General features: G+C 42.1%; 1 protein-coding gene across 1 annotated transcript in view; it reads right to left on the reverse strand.

Moving 5' to 3' along the window:
- Window positions 1–414: 414 nt before the first annotated feature.
- The window catches only part of FAT1 (FAT atypical cadherin 1), a 149,987-nt gene continuing 130,616 nt past the window's right edge, over window positions 415–19,785 (reverse strand). The window contains exons 23-30 of the mRNA XM_084856630.1: window positions 18,876–19,338; window positions 18,387–18,540; window positions 17,798–17,908; window positions 14,170–14,798; window positions 12,805–12,942; window positions 9,920–9,979; window positions 3,416–3,451; window positions 415–1,915 (exon numbers count right to left, since the gene is read on the reverse strand). Of these exons, the coding sequence (XP_084712756.1) occupies window positions 1,290–1,915; window positions 3,416–3,451; window positions 9,920–9,979; window positions 12,805–12,942; window positions 14,170–14,798; window positions 17,798–17,908; window positions 18,387–18,540; window positions 18,876–19,338 (2,217 nt within the window). The 3' untranslated portion in view covers window positions 415–1,289. The remainder of the gene's footprint in view (window positions 1,916–3,415; window positions 3,452–9,919; window positions 9,980–12,804; window positions 12,943–14,169; window positions 14,799–17,797; window positions 17,909–18,386; window positions 18,541–18,875; window positions 19,339–19,785) is intronic.

Raw genomic sequence — 19,785 nt, forward strand, 5'->3', positions numbered from 1 at the left:
GTGTCTGGATGGCCATAGGATTTTTTGGTTTCTGGGAACCAAGCTTGGAGGGCTGAAAGCTTGGTTCCCAGAAACTGTGCTCCCCTCCCCCTTGTAGACAGCACAGTTCTTCCCATCTCTGTGCTTGCAACTGCAGCGTGGAGTGGGTGAAGAGGGGGTTCCCAGGGGCAGGGAGGGGACCGCAGAAGGGTTGTTACGACGCCTCCTACGCGCTGTGCGGCTTCCCTTCCGTGGCTCCAACATCCCCACCTAGACATCCAAAATCAGCTGTCTAGCAGCAAATGCAGGGCAGCTGGAGTGCAGAGGAAGGGATCTCATCCGCGCTCCACTCACCCTGCATTAGATAGTCAGCTGCCTCTGAGTTCAGAGATTGCACCCTAAACCTGTAGAATAGATGTAAGATAGATACAGAAAACAAAGCAAAAGTATTTTATTAATAATTTATTGTCAGTAAGAAAGACTGGCTAATGGTAGATTTCAGTAAAAACCTTTACAAGACCATTGCATCACAAATATACAGACACTATAAAAAATGTGCCAAGATGGTTTTGGTTCTAAACAGGTATGCAGTGGGCCCCCAACACACTTTTCAAGAAAGGAAAAATGTATACTGTTCTAGAGTACAGAAACCCATGTAAGACATTTCCACGTTTCTTGCTTAGAAACCATCAGGTATCTTTTACAACTGGAAATTATGTACACTTGGAAATGCATGATTACACTTGAATCTATAAATGAAATGTAAAACATCTGCGAGAATAAACAAAAATACGGTGAATTCCTGAATGTAATAAAACCCAGGGTGTGTTGGTTTAATGGCACACTAAACACCACTAAAATAAGTGGAAATCAAATTAGGAAATTATCTACAAAAATCTAGTTAAAATTATTGAAATCAAAACTGTACATAAAATTTACAAAAAAGAGATAAGAAAAAATGATTCATTTTCAAACGATATAAATACATTTATCATGCTAAAATGATGAAATGGTATTTGTTTTTGCTTTATTTCTTTAACATAGACAATGGAAATACAAAAAACACTTTTGGGAATGGCACAGCCAATGGGAGACCTGTGACCAGTCAAACCGCAGGTGAGGAAATGGAAAATAGGTTAATATGTTGAAATGAGCTGCATGATCCAGTGCAGCCATGCCAGTTTTAGCTCACTGAAACAAAAGCGCTCAAGCACTGCTGCGAAGAAAAAAAATAAGCTCTCCAATATTTCTCTAAAATCCCCTTTTTTTTTAGTTCATTAACATCCAGGCACTTTTATTGAGGAAGAGTGTCAGACTTGTGTGTGCTGCTGAGGATCGAGTGGGGGAATGATCACATCTTCAAAATGTCCGTCGTCTCCACTCTCATAGTCACTCATCATGACCTCAGACTCCATTTCACAGCATGCTGACACATCAGAGCATGAAGCCGTGGAAGCGTACACAGACACGGACATGTTGTCTACAGGGGGTGCTTCAAAGTCTCGACTGTACCCTACAGTGTAAGGACCATAGGGTTCTCTGTAAGTACTGGAGACGCCACTGGTTGTGTTCTGAGGTTCCGACACATCTGAAGCATAGTGATGGGGAAGGTACTGGTTGAGATTGAACCTTTGCCTGCTCCTCGCAGAGGACCCCAAACTACCTACAGCAGGCATGTCCCTGGACTGCTGTATCGAGTCAAACTGATCACTGTATTCTGGCGGTAATGGTGGAAGGTCATCAGGCACTGGGAAGTCATCTGGTGGAGGGGGAAAGTCACTTTCAATGTCATAACCTCCAGGGTAGTAGTCTGCATCAATGGAATTTGGATCGGTGTACAGGGGTGCCGGCTCTTCAATCACCTCATAATTTGGATACTCCTGTATGCCAGGCAGTTGGACGTCCGGCATCCAGTCAGAGGTATCCCAGTGATAGCCTGCAGAGCACAAAGAGAAACAAAAACAAAACGGGTATCACTATCTTTTCCTTGACCCGCTCTTAACACCGAAAAACCAATACACTGCACTGAAGACAACACAACCACCGGAGATTAGAGCATAAGCATAATTGGAGCAATCTCCCCCCAAGGTTAACAAAGACATTCAATGTTACAACCACAAGTCCACAGTGTGCCATGCAGTAAATAGTTTATTATATCATCCAAGTCTGGACTAGCTATAATTTCAACATACCTCACCCTAAATTGAGAGGAACTGCAGTTCACCTAAGAAATGAGCTGATACACAATGGCAGAAAATCATTCTTTGCGTGAAATAAAAAGTGTCTAACAGCCCCTCTGGTTTCACTGAAATAGCTGGTGCATGGCAACCAATTACTAAAATCACCTGTTCCTTTTAACCAAATATAAGCTTTCCCCCCACAATGGCCCACGTTGGAGAAAGGTGTGGCCTGATTTGGTCTGTGTTTACTCAGAAGAAAATCCCACCAAGTTCAATTATATTTACTCCCAAGTAAGAGTACACAGACTTTCAGGATTAGTCCATTAAAATGAATGTCACTAAGTAATGATAAATTTATCCTGCTGATTTCAATGAGTTTTAAATAAGGATGTGGAAGGACTTATTTGGGTCTGCATTTTTAAGCAAACCAGCCTAATTCACACTTCCTGCCTAATATGTGATTCGGAACAGAGACATCCTTTAGACTTCACACTTCTCAGAATTTTGCAGTTCAATACTCTGTTCAAAACATTGTTACAAAAATGCATACTTTAGGAGAAATGTGTCCAATTTAAATGTCAATTTTCAAGTGTTTTTTTTTTGTTTTAAATTCACACTCAAGTGGAAATGGGACGGAACAGACTTCTGATTGAACACATGCAAAACTGACACAGACCAGAAATGGACTGATCTGCCCATCTCTACTTTAACACACAATTTTCTCTGGATTGAGTCCAATAAGTTTCAGGCTCTCTGATTGGTATGGTATCCAGAACATTTACCAGTTTAATATTAGTGTCATTAATTACTGCCCATCAGCTCTATAGTTAATTTTACAACAGAATCCTATGAAAATATCATTGCATATTTGATTATTTTTTTAAAATTCAAAAAGGCTATTAGTAAAGACATTCAAGCATTCAAACGTGAAAACAAAATCTCCAGAAATATTAAGCTAATCATGCACAAGTTGCAAAATTGCTGTGTGTTGTAGGAGTTGTGCTGGGGAAAGAAAACTAGTACTGGTTTGAATGGTAAAACATTGCAATGTTACAACAAGCTTCTTAATTGTGTGGAAATTTCTAAAAAAGGGGAAACTGTACAGGACTGCAATCGGGTGTAATGTCTACTATGTGGAGAGAAATTACTGCATAAACATATTGAGCAAACAACTGAGGACAAGTTAGTGTTGAGGGAGCAAATATTAACAGAAACATTTAAGTGAATATCACTGAACAACTACATGCAGAAGTCACCTCTTGAATTGCTCAGGTCAGGAACAGCAAAGGACTCTTTAGATGGCAAAGTGAGGAGAAAGGGAAGAAAATATGTGCAGTTAGGAATCAAATTGTACAAAAACCTGTAACTGCTTAAAAACAGTAAAAATGTACATGGTAGTAAGGACACACAAATCTGCCTCTGCTTTTGTCTATTACAGTTAAGAGAGGGACTCTACAGCTAAGTTAAGGCACTTTAGACATGGCCAGTATTTTAACTTCCCCCACCCCACTGAACAGCCATATCACAAACTGCTTTTGAAAGTTCCCTCAGTTTCAAAAGGGGCTTGTCATAAGGTCTGTTGGTTCAACAAACACCATCCTTGAGTAGGTTGAATTAGTTGTGCAGTTCTTTGGATTATGGCCAAAGACAATGCCTGAAAATAAGGATGGAGTCCACCTGAGCGAGTAAAAGTGCTGAACACAAATTCTTGAGGCTTGCCCGGTAAGGTTTATATTTGTTTTGTATCTTTATGGCTAATTCTAAAATTACCTGTGGTGGTTGTTGTTTTTTAAAAAGAGAAGTATTTTTTCAGAGGAGGGGTGGGCAATCGTGGGTCTTCCCCTCCTTGTCCTGCCCCCTCCACACAGCAATGAGGCTCGGAAAAAAACTTGTTTTGCAATTGTTTTCAACTGGGTTAACCCTTCCCTCCTGTTGTGCTATGACCTCCTCCCAAATGCTCCCCCCCGCCCAGCATGGCAATGAGGCTTTACAAAAGCTTTCCATTGGTGCCAGTGGAAGGGGGGGATGTTGTTGTGTGTTTATGTGCAAGAATGTGTGTATGTGTGTGTGTGAAAAGACAGAGGAATGAATGGATGTGTGTTATGTGTGGGTATGAGAACTGGCTTGTGTTATGGATGTGCACAGTGCCGGCTCTCGGTTTTTGAGGCCCTTTGGCAAGGCATCCTCAATAGGTCCCCTCCTCCCTCAGCGAGTCCAGCTTCTCAGTGCCATTGCCACCAGCTGCTTGTGCTCCTCATCCTCTTTCTCATCATTGCTACCATGTGCTTGCTTGAGAGGAAAAAAGACCAGGAAGAAGTAGGCATGGGCGCAGGGGCATTCACTGCTCTTCGTTCTCACTGCCACTGCTGTCTGGGCCAGAAAGAGAGGCAGGGGAACAAGCAAGTGAAGAGGAGGAACAACTCCAGGAGGCTCGTCGCGGGGCCCCTTCTGGGATGTGGGTTGTTGGCAGGTGCCCAATCATGCCTACCTTTTGACGCCGGCCCTGGATGTATAGGTGTATGTGTGTCGGATATATATGAATGCATGAGTGTGCATATGAAGGGGAGAGTGTGAGTGGCCCCACCCAATTTAGCTTTGGCCTGCTTTGCTATTTTTTTGTATGTCTGCAAACTTTAAGGTTTCCCCAAGCCTGCTGGTTCCTCCCTTTTGCGTGTGGAATATATTGTTTTGTCCACATAAGAATCCACAGAGAATTAAGTTTGCTGTTAGTATATTAGAACAGATCTTCATCGCCCTTTATTATCTATGATCTTGACCTCATTTCAAATACCTTACTGCGACTAAGCCTGTAATAAAACATAAGCTTCTGTAATTGAAACAACTGCATATTCTTTCCTTGTTTACCCCTACCTCCACTTCCCTCTGCTTCCTCTGTTGGTTTCCCTAGTTTCAAATTTTAGATCACAAGCTCCCCAGAAAAGGAATCTATCTTCTATTCTATAAAGGTGACATGCACACTGATGGCACTATAGAAACAAAACAAATAACTTGTAATACATGATAACGGATGTCACAACTACAGCTTTTGGAAATTTCTCTACTTAAAGGTAACAATTTAACCGCATCCAGATATATACTCTAACCAAATGGACAGTGATCATTTGCAGGGTTCAGTCACATGGTAAGTCAAACACTTCCACGTCCTTTCAACTGCCTGGATATCCAGGGAAATAGTACGGTCTGGACTGCTAGCTAGCTGTCCACAGACAGTTGAGATGATTTTAAGTAATTACCACACTGTAAGTGGTTTCCTCTTCCCACCAAGTAATTCTGATAGATATATTTGTATACACAGAAGCTGATTCAAGAAGGGTTTTTTTTTTTCCAGTAGAGTGGATAAAGAAGCTTTTGTAGTGAATATGCAGGATAGAAAGATATGCATATTTGCAAAACTCTCAACCTTCGATCGTACCCTTCTTGTTGCCACAGGAAACATGTATACCACATGGAAAGAATTCTATGTTGGGAAGACGCTAAGGTATGAACCATTTAGAGACTGGTATTACTGAGATTCGCAGCAGCCACTTAAAAAGGAAACTAAATATGTCTGATGATTAACATTTTAATATACACTGTATGTCTTGGACAAGATCATGGTTAACAGTGTTGCTGCTGCTGTACGTCTTTATATAGCCCCTTTAAAGTGTTCAAAGTACTTAACATACATTCAGTAATCCTTATAAATCCTGTAAGGAAAGCTATAACATCATCATCATTATTACAGAAGGGGAGAGGAGCTCATTCTAAGTGCCAGTGGTCATCCAGTAAATAAATTGCTGAGGTGAGTTTTAAACCAGAGACTTGACAGCTCATGCTCTTAATCAAGACACCACACCAGCTCTCTCCCTGCATTCAACTACATAGATACACTAGCCTACATCAGCCTTCCCCAACCAGGTGCCCTCCAGAAGGCTACATCAGCCTTCAACTTCCATCTGCCCCAACCAGAATGGCCAATGGTCAGAAATGCTGGGAGTTGTAGTGGAAAATATCTGGAGTTCACCAGATTGGGGAAGGATGCTCTAGACCAATTTTCATTCCGTTGTGCTCACGGGAGTGACTGTTCATGCAGTGGGGCTTTTGTGCATCTAAAAATAATCTGAAACAAGTGGTAAAGGCAGGTTGCTTACCTGTAACTGTGGTTCAAGTGGTCATCTGTGCATTCACACATATAGGCTCTGTGCCGAGCCTCAATCTGGGAAACTTTTATAGCTGAGGATCGTTTTGGCAGGAACCCTCCCACACCTAATGTGGCCTCAGATCCAAGGGTAAGTTTCAATCTTCAGTACCAACCTCCACACTGACATTGACACTGACACGGGGACAGTGGGTGGGTTGTGTGAATGCACAGATGACCACTTGAAGAACCACAGTTACAGGTAAGCAACCTGTCTTTCTTCTTTGTGGTCTCTGTGCATCACACACATGGGCGATTAACAAGCTGGCTTACTGGAGGTGGGTCGGTGTCCTAGTATAGGGCTGAGGATAGTACCTCACACCCAAATATGCAGTCCACTCTCGCCCAAACATCCAACTTACAATGTCTCACAATTGTGGATGGCTTCGACCAAGTCATGGCTTTACGCAAATCAGGTAAGTCGGCAGTCACGAATGCCGTAGAAGTAGCCATTCCTCGTGTCGAGCGAGCCTTTACTGAAGGTGGCAGCTCCAGCCCAGCCACTTTGCATGCTAATTGGATGATCTGGAGAACCCATGAGGCAAGCCTTTGCAATGACACAAGGAGACTTTTTTTCTTCTCCCCATAGCAAACGAACAGTCTCCATGATTTGCAGAACAACTCAGACCTTGACTTACAGAAAGCCAATGCATGATGAATTTCAAGCATATGTAAAGTCCTCTCCAACAGCAAAGTAGGAGATGGAAAAAAGGCTGGCAAGGCGATGTCTTAATTCACATGGAAATCTGACACTACCTTCAGAAGAAAAATAATGTCTGGTCAGACGACCAACTTGTCTCTATGGAAAATCAAGTACGGGAAGTCAACCCTTAATGCACAAAGTTCACTTGATCTCCTTGCTGATGTAATGGCCATGACTAAAACCACCTTCCAAGGAAGGAAGTGTATATCAATAGAGACAAGAGGCTTTGATGTTAAGGAATGCAATAGAACAGACAGACTCCACTGACGTACGGGTGTTCTCTCACTGGAGGCACAAGGTTTCTTAGTTCCCTGATAAACTGGCAAACCACTGGGTGAGTGAATATGGTGAAGGTTTGGATCGGCAAATGTAACATGGAAATGGCTGCCAAATAAACTTGTATAGAAGAATACTTTAATCTTTTAACAAACAATGAATGCAAAAACTGAAGAATATACTCCGCTGAACAATGCAGTGAATCCAATTTGTTGGTGGAGCCAAAATCAGAAAACACTTTCCACTTAGTGGAATAAGTCCGTTTCATCGAAGGTTTCCTAGCGGCCTCCAATACCAACAGCACAGCGGGGGACAATGAGTGCTGTAAGGCAGTCACTGAAACTTCCAAGCCGTCAATTTGAAAATCCTCAAATCCAGATGCTGCACCAGACCTCCATCTTGAGAAAGTAGACACGGTATCGATGGTAGGCACCAGTACTTGTCCCTGGCCAGAGTCAGGAGAGGAGCAAACCATGCCTGCCTTGGCCACCACAGCGTAACCAACATGCCTTTCATCCCATCTGCCATGATCTTTGAAATGACTTCTGTGAGCAAAAGGAATGGTGGAAACTGGTAAAATGGGCAGCCAGTCCATGGAAGAAGAAAGGTATCTCTCTCGATCCTGAGATTCCCATTCATTCCAGTAGTTCATTCTTCAGGGTGGATAACACCAGTCACAGTAACGATCTCGGTCCGGCAATGGGGATCTAGATCTAGCACAGCACTCACTGCCTTCACAAAAATCTCTCAGTTGTTCCGCTGAAACAGACCGAATCGATTCTAGGAATCTTTCTCAAGGACAAGAAACCCTTGAAAAGAAGGCAGGTGGTGACAGCACTCTTGGTGAAAAGATATGTAAGTGAGGGGATGGTGCCCTGTGAAGTTGCATTGGTGGAGAATATTGTATTTCTCTTTCTGATGTTGATGTTGCATGACTTGGATCCAAAGACGGTACCAACGTTGCCAGTAAGGGCCGTATCAGAGAATTCAGTAAAGGGGATGGAGGCAAATAGCTGTTTTTTCCACTGGCTCCCTATCTGTTCTGGTTATGTTCTTTTTCTTCTTTTGCTCTTTCCACAGTATGCTTTGGTGCTTTAGCTTTTTTAGGCAACTTCTTCACTACCATGAACTTCAAAGAACGCCCCAAAATTTGCAGATCTGTCCAGCCCGTGGTTAGAGCCAATAGCCGTGATAATACAGGCCTCGGAGAAGTCATAATGGGAGGACTGACAGGTGTCTCTGAAGAACGAGCTCTTGGTTCCTTTGGGGTGTCCACTGCCTTGAAGGCTTTTTTCCAAAGAGCCTATTCCGACGGGCTTGCTTTGAGAAGGCCTGGCAGTATGGACAAGATTCTACTATGTGCATCTCCCCAAGACAAAACAAACACAAAGAGTGGCCACCTGTGGGGGGCAATTTTCTGCCACAGTGCACACATTTGCAGAAAGGGGCCCTCAAGGCAATCCACCCTAAGGCATACAGCAACCAGTGATCATGAGAGAAAATCAAACAAAATCAAAATAACGATAGAATGACGTTAGCAGAAGAGAAAAGCCAGAAGAAATCAGAAAAAGAAGTAAAAACAACAGCAAAGAACAGCGAAAAATGTCAAAATTGACTAAGTTCCCCACAAGGCAACCAGCAAGGCGGTCTAAAGAGAACTGAGGGACTGGGTGGGAAACCATTAGGACATATAGAGTAGGACAGTGGGGGAGGGTTCCTTTCAGCTATAAAAGCTTCCCAATGGGGAACAGAGCCCATATGTATGATGCACAGAAGAAGAACACTTGTTTCCAGAACAGGGCAGGTGAACAGAACTTGCAGAAGGGAGCTCCGCTGATTTGTCCCGATCCGGAAACGAGTGTTTCCACTCAGTTCGGTTTATTTTTAGTAGCACAAAAGCCCCATTGTGCAAGCAGGTTATTTTTAGAAGTGCCAAAGCCCCGTTGTCCAAGCGGTCGCTCCCCATTAAATACTTCCCAGAAATTTCTGAAGCATTTTTGAGTGGGAAAGTGTGCTGCAATTATCAAGTCACCTTGTGGTACAGAAAATGGAGCTTGAGAGACAAAGACTTGTCCAACACCACCTGGGGCACTTCTGATGCATTCTGGATACATATCTTATCTCAAAACGTCATAAACAGAATCCCTTATGTCCTCTACTGCAAGTGCCCAATGACATGAATGAGAGTTTCACAACAGCATAGCTGTTCAATAACACCCATTCATATCAGTGGAGTTCACTCAGCACATGTTTCTTGTGGACTGTGCTCAGCATAACTGTTAACCTGCCCAAATTTAATGCCATTTTGGTGTTAGAAGGTCTTTGTGCATACATATGTGTAAAGACAGTCCCTTTGGAAATAAAGTCAGAACAATCTGAGAATATGTTAGGACATTTATATTTATGAATATGTGAAGTATGCACAGCACACAAAGACATACCCAGCACATTTCTAGTAATAAGGCAAATAAGAACTATGTATGTCCATCTTTTCATTATCCCCAATTTATTAATATATATTTCTAGAAGACAAAAGCATGCAATGTTCTGCCCAGGCAGTAAATAAAAGTGAAAACTATATACCTTCTTTTCCCACCGAGTCAACAACAGCATTGACAAGGTGTATTACAGTCACTAGGGAAGCTTGCAAAAAAGTATGGGAGGAGCAAATTAAAAAAAAAAAGAAACCTATGATTAGCAGCAGTTTCAAACAGCATATAAAAATATGTCAACAAAAATAAACATAATGCTTACAAATTCTCTAATGAGTACATACAATATTATATTTAAAACATTTCAACTGGTCATAGGCACATATTCTTTACACTGGCAACCAGCCCAGCCCCAGTGTTTGGATTGGACAGAAGTACTCAAAAGAACCAAAACCTTTGTCTCTCTGCTGTAATGAATATACTCTGGACCCTAAAAATATCTACAGGCAGTCCAATCCACATGAAGTTAGCAAAGGTTACTAGGAATATAAACGGGTTGCAAAGATGAACATGCATTTATACATTTTAGCAGCCATCAGGGCTCCTTCACACTTTTGTTTTTAGGGTGAGAAACAAACAGAATGGTGGCAAATAATCCAGCTTCTATGCAGGCAAGACCATGGACAGGGGTGCAGAACCTCAGGCCTGGGGACCAAATCCGGTCCTCCCAGAAGACCCCACCCTATTCTCCTGGCCCCACCCCTTTCCTCCAACAACTGATCATTTGGCCATTTCCTGGCTTTGCTGTAGTTTCCCCCCATTCTAAATGGTTGCAATGGCTCTCCTAAGGTTTCGTTACTGGCAGTAAAAGCTTTAAGTTAAAGTATGCCAGTGTTTTTGGTAATGTGGCCCACCCCCTTTGCCTTTGGCCCCACCCACTACTGGAGAAGGGCCTCCAGGAGCTTCTCCAAAATAGAATTCAGCCCTCAGGCTGAAAGACATTCTCCACCCCTGACCCCAAGGTAAAAGGGAGCTGTGCGTTGTTAAAAAAAGCGCTTATGTGAGATGTGTAATGAGGGATGGCAAACTGAGAGATGGAAGCGCACGAAGTAGGCAGTGTAGGGATCCGAGATGTAGGGATGTGAGAAAAGGATAGGTGGAGGACACACAAAAAATGTTCAAAAGGTGTAGGGTAAGGGTGGGCTACATAACCCAAATTTTTATTCAAAACAAAATGGCAACTGGAGTGGCCATTTGATATTTTACCTTTTTAGTACTCTGTAGCTATTAGCTACTATGGAGCACCGAAAGGCTCAAAACTACCTTGAATATAAGCTAATTTTGAGCCTCCTGGCACTTTGTGTCTGGAACTTCCAGACACTACATTCATTCATTACTTTTTCGTTGCTGAAGAAGCGCAGCACGTGGTGGGGATGGTGTTCTAGGGGACAAAAGTGGCCGCTGGACTTCCTGAAGTTGCCCACCCCTCGCATAGGGAGAAGAGGAATTCTGTGCTCTTTTCACAGAGCAGGCAGAGATTATGTAGGAAGAGGAATTGCAGAGTAGCATGAAGTTAGGTAGGTAGAGTAGGCATGACAATAAGTCACTTGAGGAGAGATTGGATATGGGAAGCAAAGAGATACAGAATGTGAGGAACTGAGGGACAAAAAGGTTAAGCATGAAGAGGAGCAAAATTTCACACATAGCCCAATGATAGGAGGGGCTGTGTGTTACTGGAAGAGGTGGTACAGAAGAAAGTTGTTGGATAAGCAGCACAGGTGGAGAGGTCCCAGAAAGAGTGTGACCAGGAAAGCCAAGTTGTAGGGACAGGGAATGATTTGAAATGACCAGCAAAATTGTTGGCTACATTTCTCTAGTTATATTTAATTGGTTAGCTGAGCAGAGACACTGAGCAAGCTAAGTGTCATGTTTTTATCTGCATAACATTTTCAGCATTGACCTTCAATTATGACATTTAACATTTGCATTCCTTTCTTATCACATTGTATCATACTAGCATATTTGGAACTTCCAACTAGCCGCAGAGAAAGAATGATGCATAGTGGTGGCTACAATGTTAAAAGTAAACATGTTTCAAAACACAACCTCTATTCTACCGCTTTTTAAAACGTTTCTTTCACCACATACTAAAAACCATTAACACAGGCACACACACTTCACTGAAAGTGCTGGTGATCAGTACGACTTACTTTTTTTGGTAAGTAATAAAAGGAAGTTTTATGTTGAGACCACATACAGGTTAATGCACTGAAATTAGTGGGCACAACATCTCAACTGAGAATGAGCAAAACAATATACATTTTAAAAATCACAGCCAATCATCTTCCTAAACTTTATTAACAGAGAGAGAACTGAGAAAGTAGGTTCTGCAGTAATTGAATAATCTAATGGACAAGTCTGGACAGATTAAAAAAACAATTCACTTAGTATTTTTGATGGGTCAGGGCCACTTTTGGAATGTTTCTTTTTGACTAATTACAGAATAGGATCTGATTCTATGCAATGGAATGTTTTTGTCACACACAAAGGTTTGGCATACGCTTGCTCCTTATCGTGGCATAAGCCAGATAGCAACACAGTTACAATAAAAGCCCTGTTGGACAACTTCCTTCATTACTAGTATAATCAGACTTACAAGCAAGTCCCTCATACTCTGCTTTCACTCAGTACTGCTCTGATCCATATGGGAGCTGAGGTAGCAGCAAGGAAAAAGAAAAGGAAACAAATAAAGCTGTAATCCAGTTTTAGACATTTTTAAGCCTCCCTGCATTATTCCACATAATAGCATTTACAACCCAATAATGACTATTTTACAAAGGAATATTTTATCTGAATATAATTAACTTCACATCAAATGTTAAACATTAATGATTATTGGTTTAAATGTTTTACAAAGCTAGCCTATGACATTCACATAGAATACGATATACCTATTGACTGTGGTAATATTAGCACAAGGCACCTATGTGGTGATGAGACAGAGCAACAACAAAGACCACTTTGTTTTCTACCTACCATTATCATCACATGATTCTGACTGGAATGAGCTAAGAGACTGGACCTCAGACATACTCTCTCTAGCACTGTAAGGCTGTGAAACTTTTTCTTCCAGGGGCTTCTTTGAAAGGCAGGAATCAAGATCTACAACTTTAGCTAAAATAAAGAAAACCAAACTATTAATGTGGTAATCAGAGTACACATTTCTGCAATTAAAATGATACTAGGAATATGAAAGCTTAGGTTTGATTAGTCAAGCAAGTGAAGCCTGTGAGAAACATTGTAATATGTGTGGCACACCCATAAGAGAGCTCTCCTTCTGGCCTCCAGTCAGCCTGGAATAGAAACCTCGAGTGATGTTCTAGCCTTGAGGTGGGGGAAGGTTGAGAAGGGAAAGGGTAGAGAAAAAGGACACTTTATTTTTTCTCTCCCCCTACCTCCCCCAAGGTCCTCCTCCTGCTGTGCTTTGTAGCACTAGAGGGCTTAGGTTTGGGTGACTGCCAGTTCCAAACCTAAGCTGAATAGGGCGGGAGGGAAGCCGTTGCCTCTGGAGAGTGAGAAAGGGAAAAGGGTTCCTTTTTCTTTTCCTTCCACCTGAAACATCCCCACGTAGCGCAAGGAAGCGAGTTCTTTAACTTTATGGCATACATCCTTCCAACCATATCCCCACTCTGGCCCAGGATATAAATCAGCTAGGGTCCTACGTAAGCAATTTTTCTCACTCCCCGCTGCCCTCCATTTCTAGCATTCGGAGTCTCAACTGCTCTCAACTATAGATTAAATTAATGGATTCACAGTATGCCAATCTTCTAGTCCCTTTAGACTCCTTTTTTCACCCCCAGGGCAGAGGTGAGAGCTGCCCATTAAAACAATGGAGAAATCCAGGATTTTAGTGAAGCTGTTAACAGACCGCAGTGTGCCTCCCCCTCCCCAAAGGTAAGACAGGCATTCAGTGTGAATTTGGAAGTCCCCTTTCCAGACAATGAGATGAGTAACTACAGAATTTTTTCATCTCTATGCTGTCAGCCCTGAAAGCTCACATGTCCTTTACAACTTCTAAAAAATGTGCAAACTTCTATACTTCTGCATATCTAGGGATTTCGGAGTATGCAGAAATCATTCTTTTACTTTTGAGAGGTCCTATTTCATTTCCAAACAGAAAGGCACTCAACCACATGAGTTCACTAATAGAGGAAATGATTATTTCTGGAGTAATATCACAGATAAAACAAAAAATCGTATTACTTGTTGTTTAGCTTGAATTCTAAATGACTGCTGGTGAGACCTTATTTTACATCTCTGGATCCACACCACTCGTTTCCAAAAGTACCTCAACATCCAATCAGCAAAACATTTTCCATACAAAAAGAGGAGGTGGCTTACTGTCATAATCGAAGTCCCAGCTGGGCTTTTGTATTGAGTCACTGTCTGATGGTGAATTGGATGGAGGTGGGGGAGGCAAATTAGGGGCTACGCTGCAGACAGCCACTGCTTTCCGGTGGCCATGCACAGAATCTGGATTAAAAGTGGTGAACTCTGGATGCTCTGGAATAGTGGAACCCTCAAAAGAATTCCTGTCCAGGTTGTTCCTGGAGTCACTTGGAATGCTTGGAGTATATGAAATGGGACGAACAGGCACCTGGGGAGGAATGTCAGAATAAATGTTCTTATTCAGTTTTGAATCAAAGTATGGTCTTTGTAAGAATGCTGTTGTTGTTCCCAGATGTTTGTCTTCTGGTTCTGGCTGGCGTTTCCTCTTTCTCCTGATTACTCGGCGGCAGAAAACAAAAATTCCAACCAGTACGAAGACTACCACTATGAAAACGATAATTCCAAAGACTTCTGCTAAGCTGATGTTCCAAGAGGTTGAAACATATTTATTAAGAACCTCGGCACAATGTTTTCCTCCAAATCCATGGCTGCAGTTACAGTGGTATGCACCGTATGTATTCTCACAGACAGCACTGTTCTGACATGGGTTTTCTATGCATTCATCAACATCGGTCAGGCACCTGTAAGAAACATGAAGAGCTGAGGCACAGCAATTACTGACACCATGTTATCCAATCACAAGTTTATAAATATGGGAGAGTGCAGCATATATTTATAACATCGTCACACATAATTTTTCCACGTCATAAACAGCGTGAATTATTTTCATTTGGAATCTGGAATGCCACGTGCCAATTCCATTCCTTATTATGAATGATATTACTTTCATTTTTTTAAATCTAGCCCTTCCTCCAAGGACCTTAGGGGAGCACACATTGTCCTTTTCTTTCATCCTCACAACAACTTTATAAAGTAGGATGCACCAATTTTTATAGGGACCAGGGAAGTTATATTTATTTTATTTGAAACATTTAATATATAGTCTTCAGCCCAAAGGACTCCCAGGACAGCGTACAAAACATCTAAAACAATAAAACAATCCAAATAAATAACACACCACAATAAATTAGGCAGCAGAGTAGGCAGAATGACTCACTGTTAAAATAGAATTTAAACCAACAGATCTAAAAGGCTTGAGCAAATAAAAAGGACTTCACCTGGAGCTGAAAGGAAATGGTAGAAAGCTGCTAGGAAGAAACCTCCAAAACTGGGGTGCTACAACCAAAAAGGCCCTATCTCCATGTCACCAATCATCTCGTCTCCAAAGGTAGATGGACCTGGAGAAGGGTGTTTGAGGATGATCTGAATACTCAGGTAGGTTCACGTGGCAGAAGAAGGTCCTTAAGGTACCCACGTCCCAAGTCATTTAGGGTTTTGTAGGTTAAAACCAGCACTTTGGATAGTGTTTTAAGACTGGCAAGGTATGCTCCATTTGCCCAGTCTCAATCTGTAACCAAACTGCTGTATTTTGAATCAAGTAGTTTCCAAATGATCTTCAAAGGCAACCCCACATACAACGGAGTAGTCCAAATGGAAAGTTACCAGAGCATGGATAACTGTGCGAACTTTTCCAGGAGGTGCCTCCTTTGGTGCTTAAGCTGGTGGAAGGTGTTTCATGCCATAGATGCCACTTTGGTGTCCAAAGATATGACCAGCACTCCAAAGCTGAAAACCTGATCTTAGCGGCCCCAAAGCTGAATACCTGATCCTACTGGGGACTGCAATCCTATTCAGCATGCTGAACACCAGTGATGGTTGAGCTCCTGATGGCTTATATTGCACTGGCCTCAAAATAAGCAAAGCTAATTGGAAAACAAAGGTTAGGAAACAGCTCGGCTTATTTCTGGGCCAATCTTAATTTGGATAGAACCTGGTTACCGTATCCCACCCAGCTCAGTTCCCACTCCATTCTTCATTCTCACTCTGTTTATTAGGCTTGTTGACTGGTGCAACAGCTAGCAAGTGGGGAAAGGTAGGGGAGGGAGGTTACTCCCATTCCCCTCTCCAGTGCCTGATGTGCTACTATGTAGCATGTCAGGATGCTGCCCCACAGAAATACAATTTCCCCAAGGGCTATTGATATTGCAGTGGCAAACAAGGTGGGTGGGTGGGTGAATAATTATTAAGGAGAATGCACTCCTCTAAGCACCTGGTCAACATCCTCAGGCCTGAGTAACTAGAGGGTGTTCTGGACACATTCATGAATTTTACTGCAGACAAAGCAGCATACAAGTTGTTGCAGATGTAAGCAATTTCATCTGCAAAGTGCTTAGCAAATAAGCACTTTGTTACCATTGATGACAAAGATGAAGAAGGCCCCAAACTACTCAGGTCAACTTCGCTGGGCAGCACTGTGAGATCATGACCGAGGTGGCCAAATACTCCTTCTTGGTTGCCATCATCACCACAGAGGAGGCTCTAAGATGAGCTCTAACTTATGTTTGGTGGGGTAGGTCACTATTTTCCCCAGTTTCACAAATGAAGAACGGAGGTAACTCAGGCCTCACATTTGCTGCAATCCAACGGGTGGGTATCACAAGCACAGCTTGGTCTTTTCAACTGACCGCTTATGTTTGTGGCTCTTGGTCTTCCGCAGTTAATAAGAACTGCTCATGCAGTTTCCTAGGCTGCAGCCAGTAAAGCCAGAGTAAAGGTAGGTAACACTTCAACCCATGTCTCCCAGGTTGAGGCAGCATTCAGAAGACTAGAACATTTCAAAACCTCATTAAATTCTGGAACTCAGGAAGTTTGAGAGGTTCCTTTTGTTTTACTGTTTGGTAGTTATGTTTTGAGAAAACCATTCATGAAATGGAAAAAAATAGAGAGGGAAAAGAAAGAAGCCAAATTCATGAAAAAAATCATCTGAAAATGGTATAGCAAGTCATCTGTAGAAATGTTATCCAGATGAAAATAGAGCAAAATTATCCCCTTGGTTCCTGTTCAAAATGCCTGCATTTCTCCATTTAGAAATGTAAACAAAAGGATTGTAAATCTAGCGAGTCTATGTAATCCTAGTGAGTCTACTGATCATTCTGGAACACAGAATGATCAGTACAAATCCCCTGCCTGATGAGATGAAAGAGAGATCTTAAAGGAGAGCTAATCACATTATTTGTCTTCCACAGTGTCCTACTAAAACAGTATTTCTGAAGACTTAATATTCTGGCATAGTGCAATGAAGAAGAAAAAAATCTGTAAAACAGCTGTAATCCATGCCCTAGTAAGTGAGGATTTGTCCTTTGTACCTATTTTGGAACTTTTAAATGCAGCTTATACCCAAAGAGTTAGCAGAGAGATACTGAACAAACACATGGTTGTCTAGGTTCAGTGTCCTTAGGGTACCAGGAGCAATACCAGATAGTGTGTACCCTTGTCCAGAATGAAGATGGCATGCTACCATAGATAAAGCCAAAGGACATCACTGATCTGAATGCTCTGCAATCCTAGGACGAATTCTACAGCCAAATTTATACTGTAGCCTTACATGATGGCACTTATATTTTAAAAACATACAGGTAGTATTCTATGCCAATTTCCTCCCCACCCCCTAGACTTACTTTATTACACATGCTACAATGCTAACCTTTGTAAAAATTATGAACAGTACAAAGCTACCAACCTCTCTCCATGAAAACCTGCCTCACATTCACAAACGGGTCCATCTAAGCTATCAATACACTTGCCACTGTTTTTGCACGGGTTGTCTTTGCAATATGGACCAATCTGACATCTAGAAAAGGGGAAAAATATTGTCAATTATCTTCAAAGTAATAATTAGCATGACTCTCGATGATTACCTCAGATAACATCAAACTCTAGCTGATAACTGTGAATGTGCTCAAAGACCCATGGGACCAGGCCCCCTAAGTAGACATGATATCATAGGGCAAAAAGGGCCTTTTCAAAAATTATGCAGGATAAACCTGGGATTGCTAGTAACAAGTGCACTCAACAAGGGGACACAGTCAATCTTGGCTTTCTAATGCATGTGTATGATACATGTGTTTGTAGATACAAGTCTTTCCTCACTCGTTGTTCACCCTTTATGTTTTCAAACAGTTCTACACATATATAAATGCAATGTGTGAAATTCGCTCAAAGAATGCTCACACAAAGTGAACAGCCACAAAGGAAATAGACAGAGCATACTTCGGAAAAAAATACTGTAGATGAAATTGTATTTTAAATAGTTAGCGAAGAAGCCATACCTTTGACCTGCGTACAATCCTCTGCACTGACAGATAAAATCATTGTTAACGGGAATGCAAGTGCCACCATAAAGGCAAGGGTTGGAAGCACACGGATTGACACTTACATCACAATGTGTGCCCATAAATAAAGCTGCACACTTGCAATAATAACCTGCAATGAAAAACGCAGTATAAAAATTAAGCCACTAGGCATATTAAACAAAAAAATACATGTCATGCATGGAAACAAAATTTTCCAATAACACTTATGCGTCGCAATCCAGAGAAAGTTAAGACATACTTCAGTTACACTGAAATACAAAAACTCAACATACAACACCTATACTAGATGGAAGTTTGCATGGGGATAAAGAAATGAGGAGAGTGAAAGCCAGCTGCTAGCATACTCTCAATTAGACAGAATTAGTACCCTGGCCACCATGTCATCAATTTGACTACCAAAACAGTACTACATAATTTGAAACAAATATTATGAAGAACAATTACCTCCATTGTGTAGTGGATTACAAATGCCCCCATTCTGGCATGGACTACTTGAACAATCCTCTGTAGTAGTCAGTAAACATCCAGGAGATACATCCACAGATTCTTCCATGTGAGCATAACTCCGCGGTTTGCTGTTTAGGGGTAATTCTTGACCATTAAGTACAATGGAATCCATACAGCCTCTGAAGCCATTGCTAACCTGGGGGCTTCTTCCAAGCCTTGCACCCTGCTGCCGAATGTGACCACCAAAAAATACGTGGTTGTCTAGGTTCAGTGTCCTTAGAGTACCGGGAGCAATACCAGATGCAGTGTGCACCCTGTCCAGAATTAGCTTGGCATAGTTCCCATCAACTTCAAGGGACACTGAATGCCACTGGCCATCGTTGATCTGAATGCTCTGCACAGACACAATTCCAGGACCACTTCCACAGTCAAATTTGTACTGCAGCCTCCCGTGATGGATCTAAGCAAAGAAGAAAAGCAATACACACATACATTAATATACACTACTGGCTCGATTCGCCATTAAGGTCCCAGTGTACGCCCATCTCCAGCTGCCACCACTACGACATCAAACTGCAGCATGCAAAGTGAAAGCACCTTTCCTCCCTACCCACCCCATGGTGATGCTGGATAAGGGGTGCTTGAGCATCTCTTCGCAGTGGCTGCCAGAGACAGCAGCGTGTATGGATACATGGGTCACTATATAGCAAGGTTAGGCAACCTAGTGCCTTACAGGTATTTCGGACTGCAACTCCCATAAGCCCCAGCCAGTAGGGCCAATGGACAGGCATTATGGGAGTCATCATCCAAAGCATATGGACGGTACCCAGTTGTCTATGGCTGCTATATGGTTGCTACTATATATTAGCCCATACACATCAGCATGCGTGAAACAAATACAAACCAG

Source organism: Heloderma suspectum, chromosome 5, assembly GCF_057233095.1.
Source record: "Heloderma suspectum isolate Gila_16-S chromosome 5, 16-S_ref, whole genome shotgun sequence".
In the NCBI taxonomy this organism is placed as follows: Eukaryota; Metazoa; Chordata; class Lepidosauria; order Squamata; family Helodermatidae; genus Heloderma; species Heloderma suspectum.